The sequence below is a fragment of the Phacochoerus africanus genome, chromosome 9 (assembly GCF_016906955.1).
Source record: "Phacochoerus africanus isolate WHEZ1 chromosome 9, ROS_Pafr_v1, whole genome shotgun sequence".
NCBI lineage: Eukaryota > Metazoa > Chordata > Mammalia > Artiodactyla > Suidae > Phacochoerus > Phacochoerus africanus.
In genome coordinates this window covers 39,025,877-39,036,670 of record NC_062552.1, presented here as the reverse complement: position 1 = coordinate 39,036,670, position 10,794 = coordinate 39,025,877, and the positions used below count along the sequence as shown (strand labels likewise).

Below are 10,794 nucleotides of genomic sequence, written 5' to 3'. Positions count from 1 at the left end.
CATTTCCCCCATCGCCTTCCTAAAGACCGACGGCCCCACAGAGAGCCTGAGCCCGAGCTGAGGTCTCACCCGGGCGCGGCCAGCGGCGCCCAGCTGCCGAGGTTGTGACGGCGAAAGGGGGGAGGGCGTGGGAGGAAGAGGAAGGGGGTGTGGAATCTTACCCTCCCCCCACCCCTCCGACTGCAGTAATTGGCCAAAAAATAGAAATCCTTTTTGAGACTCCCCCAGGGCCCCCTGAACCCGGTTGCAGTGAGGAGCCCAGTACGTCGCATACCGGAGCCCCTCGCCTTCTCCCGCCCCTGTAACTGCCTGCGGGGATCCAGGAGCCCCAGGCCACGCCGAACTGCAGCGGCGGGGGGGAGGGGGAGGGCGGGTAGGATGAGGGTTTGGGGGCGGCAGGAATGGGTTGGGGGAAGGGGTGGTGGAAGGGAAAAGAAAAAAACTGAGGCATGCGAGCGGCTCCCTAGACAGCTGTTCCAGCTGCCGCTTCCTCCGGCGCGGGCCGGGCGGTGTAATATCCCCCCCTCCATCTTTCTCACCACTACCTGTCCCCCCCCACCACCGCACGCACACATTCCCCCCACCAGTAGCGGTTCTCCGGCCTGTAAGGGGGTAGTAGGGAGGAGCTGGGGGGGAGGGGGAGGGCTGCGAGTTTCTAACCTTGTTCTTATAAACAAACCCACATGTGCAGCTGCCGCTGCTGCAACTCACCCCACAATCCCGGATATAAGTCCTGCCCCTTTAAGAGGAAAAAAAGCTTCCCCCGCCTGCCTCCCACCCCACCCATCCACAAGGACCTTTGTCTCCCCACCCCCCCGCCAGTCGGCCCCGCCCCACGGCCCCGCCCCTCCAACGCCAAGAAACCAATGGGCAAAGAAAATAAGGCCGGGGTCTGACGTCAGCATGTCCGACCAATCACAAGGCGCGTTGGTGGGAGGCTTTGCGAAGGGCGCGCCCGGAGAAGGAAGGCTGGAGAAAGGAAGCTTGAAGTCAAGATGGAGGATGGTAGTTTCTCTGCGGCTGCTGCTGCTGTGCGGAACGGGGACTTGGGGTCCCAGTGGGACCGGAGCTTGGTGCCCGAGCGGCTTCAGAGGCGAGAACAAGAGCGGCAACTGGAGGTGGAAAGGCGGAAGCAAAAGCGGCAGAACGAGGAGGTGGAGGAGGAAAAGAGCGACTTTTTCGCCGCCGCCTTCGCTCGGGAGCGATCGGCCGTGGAAGAGCTTCTGGAAGGCGGGGAGTCCGTCGAGAAGCTGGAGGAGGCGGCCGCTCGGCTACAGGGGCTGCAGAAACTTATCAACGATTCGGTTTTGTTCCTGGCCGCCTACGATCTGCGGCAGGGACAAGAGGTGCTGGCGCGGCTGCAGGCGGCCCTGGCCAAGCGGCGTCAGGAGCTGCAGCCTAAGAAGCGTTTCGCTTTCAAGACTCGCAGGAAGGATGTCGCTTTAGCCACCAAAGTAGACTCGGCTCCCGGCGCCCCGGCTGCTGACGGCATCCTGGCCTCCTCTCCGCCCTTGAAGGAGGAGGGAGGCTTCGACTCCAGCTGGGTCTGCGGCTTCTCCAACCTGCAGTCCGAAGTCTTGGAGAAGAGAGCCGACGAGCTGCACCAGCGCGACGTCCTTTTGACCCAACTGAGTAATTGCACGATCAAATTGTATGGCAATCCCAATACTCTGCGGCTAACCAAGGCCCGAGGCTGCACGCTGCTCTGCGGCCCCGTGTCCACCTCTGTGTTCCTGGAGGACTGCAGTGACTGCGTGCTGGCTGTGGCCTGCCAGCAGCTCCGCGTACACACCACAAAAGACACCCGCGTCTTCCTACTGGTGACCACCAGGGCCATCGTGGAGGACTGCACGGGGATCCAGTTCGCCCCCTACACCTGGAGCTACCCGGGGATCGACAAGGACTTTGAGGGCTCTGGTTTAGATAGGAGCAAAAATAACTGGAACGACGTTGACGATTTCAACTGGCTGGCCCGGGATGTGGCCTCCCCAAACTGGAGCATTCTTCCGGAAGAAGAGCGAAGGATCCAGTGGGACTAAAGCAGTTGTCACGCTTTCCTTCACTCCTACTCCTTCCCATGTGGGACTGACTCCGGCTAATGGGACTGCAAAGTGTACCTATTGTTTTCACGCCGTATATGTTTTCATTATTTTAAGACGAGATTGTGATAAGCTGCTACATTTGATCTACATTAAATTTGTGACAGGTCTGGCACTTTAAAGAATTTTTCCTATTTTGGTAATGTCTAGGAGCTTTTCTTTGATAACAGTGTGAAGCCATAGAGCAAAAGGGTGTAGTTGTGTGTTGGTTTTTACACGATTTGTGCTGTTTAAAACTTACTGCACGATGGAGTTCCCGTTGTGGCGCAGTGGAAACGAATTCAACTAGGGACCATGAAGTTGCCGGTTGAATCCCTGACCTCACTCAGTGGGTTAAGGATCCGGCATTGCTGTGAGCAGTGGTGTAGGTCGCAGACTCGGCTTGGATCCTGCGTTGCTTGATTGTGGCATAGGCCGGCAGCTGTAGCTCTGATTTGACCCCTAGCCTGGGAACCTCCATTTGCACAGTGTGCGGCTCTAAAAAAAGGCCAAAACAAAACAAAACCTTACTGCACAATAAAGTAGGCTTTCATGGGGGAAAAAATGTAATTGTAATGTATACATGTAAGGATAACCTGACCCCCTTGCTGTACAGTGGGAAAATAAAAAAAATTAAAAAAAATAAAGTAGGCTTTCAGTAATACTCGTTTAATAAAAAGAATTCAGTAGGACTCTATTGGGAGCCAGTTAATGTGGAAGTAAGGTATCAAATCTGTTAAAACTGACATTAACCAAGAGCTTCTTTGAATTGCAGGTTTGATCCCTATAGATATTTTTCAGTGGGGCGCTGAAAGGACTCCTCTTTGGTCTTCAGCTGCATGTTAGCTTGAGTTTCTGGCATCCTGCTAGTCATCCAAAGTTCTGGCACGGACCCTAAGTTCCTCATCAGTCTTAACCAACTGTAATGCCAAAATAGTTTACCAGTTTTTTTGTGCACTTAAAATGCCATAGACACCACTGTAAGCACCTTACTCATAAAAACTAAGTCCTCAAAATCTTACGAGGTAGGTTCTGTTAACACCATTTTTCTTTTCTTTTCTTTTCTTTCTTTTTTTTTTTTTTGTCTTTTTGCCACTTCTTGGGCCGCTCCTGGGGCATATGGAGGTTCCCAGGCTAGGGGTCCAATCGGAGCTGCAGCCACCGGCCTACACCAGAGCCACAGCAACTTGGGATCCGAGCCTCGTCTGCAACCTACACCACAGCTCAAAGCAACGCCGGATCCTTAACCCATTGAGCAAGGCCAGAGATCTAACCCGCAACCTCATGGTTCCTACTCGGATTCATTAATCACTGCGCCACAACGGGAACTCCGACACCATTTTTCAAGTGAAGAAAACAGATAAATTGCCCAAAGTTCACACAGTCCTAATGGTGGACTGGGATTTGAAACCAGGTGTCCTGGCTTTAGAGCCTACCTTCTTAACCACTACAAGATACTGATTTGGAATAGTGTTGATTTGGAAAGAAAGCTTCCAAAATTAAAGAGGGCAAATTTGCTTTCCTTAAATTCTCAGGCGTAATAGTGCTACGTATCTACTCATACAAAAAGGACTGGGGCAAGCATCTGGCCAAGTCTTAATTTTTCGACTCATTTTGCTATAATCCTCTACTGTTAAATAATTTGGCTTTCTGATCTCTTCACTACCACCCATTATTCTTAAATGGAAGGTTGTAAGATTTTCAAAAAGCTTTTAGGGGTCTCATGGCCTTGTAACTGCAGATGGACTTTTTATTTAATAATTACCACAAGTATTAAGGTGCTTAAAGTACCTCAGGTATTTATATTTTTAGTATTTATATATTTTACTTAGTTCCAAAAAAGGATTTAAAGTCATATCTAGGACATGTGAAATGTAACAAGATAACAAAAGCAAAATGACAAGGAGGGAGGAGGGTAGAGTTACAAATTGGAAGAAGTGAGGCCAATAGAAACAGCCTGCCAAACTCTGTTCCTTAGCTGGAGGTGAATCCAGATCCCCACCCCCCTCAATTATTAGCTAACTCCAAAAGGGATCCTAATCAGTTTCACAATTTGCAACATCCACAAAGAAGAGGGGGGAAAAACATCCCTGAGGAGAATTAATCCTATGATTAAAAGAGATAACATACAATGAAATTTTCAACAGTATCTTTATATTAGAAACTTTGACCCCATCCTAGAGCTATACCCTAGAGACTGATAGTTTAACACAAGTGCACTTAAGAATATACCATGCAGGTTGTGACTCAAGAACCCAACATAGTGTCCATGAGGATGCTGGTTCGGTCCCTGGCCATGCTCAGTGGGTTAAGGATCTGGTGCTGCTGCCAGCTGCGGCATAGGTTGCAGATGCAGCTTGGATCCAGTATTGCTGTGGTTGTAGCGTAGCCCAGCAGCTGCAGCTCCCATTCCACCCTTTAGCCTGGGAACTTCATAAGCCGCAGGTGCAGCTGTAAAAAGAGAAAAAAGAATAAAGTATGCTTGTGGCACTAATGGGCCTGCTATTCATATTTGTAGACCGATCATTTGTATAGGAAAGTTAACTTTCCTAATTACATCTAAAAAATAAAAATCCCTGAACCTCTTGCAAACCTGCAGTTTGTAACAGACAATAAAATCACAAAGTTACGGCATTATGAAGCGTAGTTAGTGTTTGCTAATCTCGGGTGAGTTTTCTTTGCTGCTCAGCAAGCCTGTCTTGAATTATGCCAGATTCCCCAGAACTTTTTCTGCTAAAGTTCAGTTTTGTACCTATAACTCTGCTGACTTGACCTGACTAGCTATAGGCCACCCAACTAGCACTCAGTAACATCTCTCGTATTTGAAAACATGTCCATCTTTGCTGGTCTTTCCTTAGTAGGGGTATGTGTCCTCCTCTTCCCCAGATCTTTCTCTTCCACTTGTGCCCACACCCCCTACCTCCTATGGCTCTCTCTTTCCACTGGCCTTTTAAGACACCAGATCCTGAGATCCTCCACCTTTCATATCACTGAAGGATGTTCCAACTCCTTCCCTGTGCTGTTAGCCTTGTCCATGTACGCCTACATCTACCCCCTCTTTAAGTCTTTGTAATTTTTTTTTCTTTTTTTTGTCTTTCTGTTTTTTTAGGGCCGCACCCAAGGCATATGGAGGTTCCCAGGCTAGGGGTCCAATCGGATCTGCAGCCACCGGCCTACACCACAGCCACAGCAACGCGGGATCCGAGCCTCGTCTGCAACCTACACCACAGCTCAAGGCAACGCCTGATCCTTAACCCACTGAGCAAGGCCAGGGATCAAACCCACATCCTTATGGGTGTTAGTCGGGTTTGTTAACGGCTGAGCCATGACAGGAGCTCCTAACCTGTTTTGTGTTGAGGGGCTTCTTTCCCTTCATTGGAATTCTGGTGATATACAGCCCTTAGATATGAGTGGTGTCCAGAGTTTTGCCTTTAGAGTCTTTGGATTCATTCTCTCAGAGCCTCAACTCTCTGTCTATGTGCACAGTCTTGTGTCTGTACCACTAGCCTTCACCCTTACTGGGCTCACCTGCCTTTCAAATTCTATATATTCTTAAAATCTCCATTTTCACTTCTTTCCCTCCCAAGTTCCATCATTCTTTTCCAGGCACCCCGATGCTGACGAGGGCAAAGCTGGTAGGGTCCATGAGTTAAGTCAAACGGGATTAAGTCGCTAGGGATTGGGGGACCAGATGACTTGGCAGACACAGTCAGGCATTTAAAAAACACCGTGCGAGACAAGCAAAAATTTTCTAGTAGTCTGCCTCTGGTCCCTGAGCTGGCCAATTTGTAACTTAAATAAGCGCTGCCCAAAGTGGTGAGTGGTACCCAAGCCATGTCAGTTCCTCCCCAGAAGGTCTCTCCTATTCATCCTGTCCTCTCAAGTCTTTCTGCTCTTTCAGAAAATAGGCCCTGTTATGTTTTCCCTAAACTTAAACTGGGATGGTTTTTTTGTTTTGTTTTGTTTTTCGGTTTTGTTTGTTTAACAACAACAAACAAATCTACATTAAAGTCATACCCCTGAATTAAAAGCATTGGCTGAAGTCATTTTAGTAAGTTTTTTTTTTTTTTTCTGTTTTTGTCTGTTTAGGAGGTTCCCAGGCCAGGGGTTGAATCAGAGCTGTAGCCACAGCCACACCACAGCCACAGCAACACCTGATCCGAACCATATCTTCGACCTACAGCACAGCTCATGGCAACACTGGATCCTCAATCCACTGAGTGAGGCCGGGGATCCAACCTGCATCCTCATGGATGCTAGTCAGGCTCACTTCCTTTGAACCAAGACGGGAACTCCCATTTTACTAAGTTTTTATTAAGCAGATCTAATAATGGTCATTACAACGAGGGCATATTATACCAATATGTGTAATGACTATATATTTTCATCAAAATCAACTCTGGAAAAGCAATAAAATTGCACATTAGTCAAGCAGAGTTTATTAAACTTAATTTATGATCAGTTATGTTAAATGGAATTTAGCATAGTATTATATGAGTATTATTATAAAAGTGCCACTCCAGAATTTTAATCCCATAAGAATAGGAGAAATGATCTTTTTTTTTTTTTTTTTTTGCTCTTTCTTGGGCCACTCCTGCGGCATATGGAGGTTCCCAGGCTAGGGGTCAAATCGGAGCTGTAGCCACTGGCCTACACCAGAGCCACAGCAACGCAGGATCCGAGCCGCGTCTGCAAACTACACCACAGCTCACGGCAACGCCGGATTGTTAACCCACTGAGCAAGGGCAGGGACTGAACCCGCAACCTCATGGTTCCTAGTCGGATTTGCTAACCCCTGCGCCACGACGGGAACTCCAGAAGTGATCAATTATAAGTTCTAATGCTGAAGTTTTGGGTGCAATTCAAGAGCCATTTTTGAACAACAATAAAAAAAATAGTTTTAATTGTGTGGGTTTTTTTTTGGCTGAGCCCACGGCATGTGGAAGTTCCTCCGGGATTGAACTTGTGCCACAGCAGTGGCAATGCTGAATCCTTAGGCCACCAGGGAACTCCATAACTCTGTTAATCAGGCAGAGATGAATAAATATAGCAAGACATAAAGTTTCAACTTTCTAAGGCTAATGTCACATGGTAACATGTTTTGTAAACATAGCAATTACTGTAGTGCCACAGAAATTGGACAACTAAATTGGACAACTAATTCAAAAGTTTCACCACCACCTCAAAAAATTAATTGCACTATTTGTTTTCTTCTCTTATAAAGAAAAAAAGATGGCCATTACAATTAAGATGAAAGGGGGATTTCCTGTTGTGGCTCAGTGGGTTACAAATCCAACTAGTATCCATGAGGTTTCGGGTTCAATCCCTGGCCTCGCTTAGTGGGTTAAGGATCTGGTGTTGCCGTGGCCTGTGGTATAGGCTGCAGATCCTGTGTTGCTGTGGCTGTGGCATAGGACTCAGCTACAGCTCCCATTTGACTCCTAGCCTGGGAACTTCCACATGCCATGGGTGCAGCCCTAAGAAGAAGAAAAAAAAAAAAAGATGAAGGTCAATTATTTATCAGCTTTAAGTTTCAAGAAGGGCAGGGAAAATATGACACAAAAACCACATTTAATTTAGCTGAACAAATATTTGAGCATCTACTACATATATGCACCTGTTCAGTGCTGGGTGCTCAGAGCACAGTGGTGAATAAGGCAGGCATGTGCTTTTCCTTGATGGAAGTTACCGTCTAGTAGATCAAATGAGTGAAAAAACAATCCTTGGAGTTTCCGTCGTGACGCAGCAGAAACAAATCCAACTAGAAACCATGAGGTTGTGGGTTGGACCCCTGGCCTCACTCAGTGGGTTAAGGATCCAGCATTGGTGTGAGCTGTGGTGTAGGTCACAGATGCAGCTCAGATCTGGCGTTGCTATGGCTCTGGCGTAGGCTGGCGGCTATAGCTCTGATTAGACCCCTAGCCTGGGAACCTCCAAATGCCACAGTTGTGGCCCTAGAAAAACGGCAAAAGACAAAAAGAAAAAGAAAAAAACAATCCTGAGAGAGATCCTGAGGGTTCTAATAGGGCAGTGCCCTATTGTAACTTCTCCTGGTTAGAAAATGTAAGGCTTTTATATTAATCACCAATCCAGGGCTTGAATTCCCTAAATGACAACCCTGCCCACTACCTGCCTAGACCAGCAGCAGTTACAGATGGAAGTAGTTACTATTCAAAGGCCTGCCTTCCAATTTTTCAGATGCTGTACTTTCTCTGAACTTTAAGAACTGACAAGATCAAGCAAACAATTCAAAGCCATTTACTTACCTGGTAACAAAACTCAGCATTTTGTCCTTGCATTTATGTATTTCTTTTTTTTTTAAATTTGGCAGGGTGTGGGGTGGCTCCCATAGTGGCTCAGTGGTAAGAAGCCTGACTAGTATCCACGAGGACATGTTCAATCCGTGGCTGAAAACTTCTGCATGCCATGGATGCTGCCAAAAAAATATTTTTTTTAGTTGCATACATTTAGTTGTGTTTATTTCACCAAGAAAGCTATACATAAACTAATTTTAGAGCTGATAACAAGGTAGATGTTTGATTCTGAGATAACAGTGCAATGGATTTTCAAAACAGATAATTCATTCACAGGTGCAAAAAGGTGATAAAATCACCCTCCTTCCTTTGATCCCAGCTGTTCAGTTTCTTTAGAGAGCAACAACTCTGCTTCCTTTGTCTTCTTCTGGTCTATGCAGTTACAAACTTATGTGCAATGTATCTTTTTATCCCCTCCCCCCAACAAAAGCAAACTGTGTGTATTCTTGTGCACTCTGCCCATTTGGCCTTAACATTACATCAGGGATCTTCCCATGTAGGTATGCAGTCATCTCATTCTCTTTAACTGCTGCAAAGTGTTCAGTTATAGGAAAGGTGCCATACTACTTAACCAGTCTCTAATTAATGAACATTTAGGTTGTTTCCAATCTTTAGCCAGTAGAAAAATGCTACAGTGGGGGTTCCTGTAGTGCCTCAGTGGTAACAAACCCAATCAGTATCCATGAGAATGTGGATTCCATCCCTGGACTCCCTCAGTGGGTTAAGGATCCAACGTTGCTGGGGCTGTGGTATAGGTCGGCAGCGGCAGCTCTGATTGGACCCCTAGCATGGGAACTTCCATATGCCGCAGGTACAACCCTAAAAAAAAAAGAAAGAAAAATGCTACAATGAATACCCTCATACATAAATTATTTGGCATGTGTACAGTGGGTAGGCTAAGGACCTAGAAGTGCAATTGCTGGATCAATAGGTTATGAACATTTATTATGTTGATAGATATTACCAAATCGCTTTCCAAGGAGGTTTATTGATTTCCACACTCACCAGCAGTGACTGAGAGTGCTATTTCTTCACATCCTGATTGATACCCTGTGCTATCAAGTTTTTGCATCTTTGCCAATCTGATTACAAAATGTTATCTTCCTGTAATAGTAATTGTCTCCTAACTTGTCTCCCCAGCTCCAATTTCTAAACCATCCTGCATGCAGCTACCGAATTAGTTTTTTCAAGCATGTCACACCTGCTCGAAAACCTTCTGAGGCTCCCACAGCCGGCTGGACTCCCTGGCCTAGAAGGCAAATCCCCCCACCATCTGCTTTCAGCCTACTGTTCCTACATGATGTCTTACTGTTTCATCACACACACTTCATGCTCCAACTAGTCTGAACTAATACCCATTAATCAAACACACTGTATCAGTGAGGGACCTGGCAGGAAACAGATGGCACTCAAAATGGATGATCTGAAAAAAACCGAACATGGGAGGTATTTACAAAAGTGTGGGCAGAGTTTAAGTAAAGCAGTAAGAGATAGTGCAGTATCTGTTATTACTCCTAGCGCTGAAGAGACAAAACTGTTACCAGAGGAGTTCTCTAGTGGCTCATTGAGTTAAGGATCCAGTGCTGTCATTGCTACTGCTCTGGTTATTTTCATGGTGCGGGTTCAATCCCTGGCTCAGGAATTTTTACATGCTGCAGGTAGAGCCAAAAAAAAAAAAAAAAAAATCCTGTTACCTGAACCCAGAAAGAGAGAGCTCTAGGAGTTCCTATCGTAGCTCAGGGGTGATGAGCCCGACTGTTATCCATGAGGGCGTGGGTTCGGTCCCTCGCTCAGTGGGTAAAGCATACAGTGTTACCATGAGCTGTGGCCTAGGCTGGCAGCTGCAGCTCCAATTTGACCCCTAGCCTGGGAACTTCCATATGCCTCAGGTGCGGGCTTAAAAAAAAAAAAGAGAGAGAGAGAATGCTACCTGATAGGAGCTGTGGCCTTCAATAGAGAGATGCAGCCAATTCACTGTGACCTGGCAGCAGGAGAGCCACAGGAATGTAAAAACTCTCTTCAGGAGTTCCCGTCGTGGCGCAGTGGTTAACGAATCCGACTGGGAACCATGAGGTTGCGGGTTTGGTCCCTGCCCTTGCTCAGTGGGTTAACGATCCGGCGTTGCCGTGAGCTGTGGTGTAGGTTTCAGACACGGCTCGGATCCCGCGTTGCTGTGGCTCTGGCGTAGGCCGGTGGCTACAGCTCCGATTGGACCCCTAGCCTGGGAACCTCCATATGCCGCAGGAGTGGCCCAAGAAATAGCAAAAAAAAAAAAAAAAAAAAAAACTCTCTTCAATGGTGCCTTCCATTGGCAACACCAGATCCTTTAACCCGCTGTGCTGGGCCAGGGATCAAACCTTCATCCTGGGGCTGCAGAGACTCTGTCGATCCCATTGCACCAC

General features: G+C 47.0%; 1 protein-coding gene across 1 annotated transcript; it reads left to right on the top strand.

Moving 5' to 3' along the window:
• The first annotated feature begins 791 nt into the window (after window positions 1-791).
• Window positions 792-2,214, top strand: TBCC (tubulin folding cofactor C). The gene has a single exon (XM_047796633.1). It carries the CDS (start codon window positions 996-998, stop codon window positions 2,037-2,039), a length of 1,044 nt encoding a protein of 347 aa, XP_047652589.1. The 5' UTR covers window positions 792-995; the 3' UTR covers window positions 2,040-2,214.
• Window positions 2,215-10,794: the final 8,580 nt, after the last annotated feature.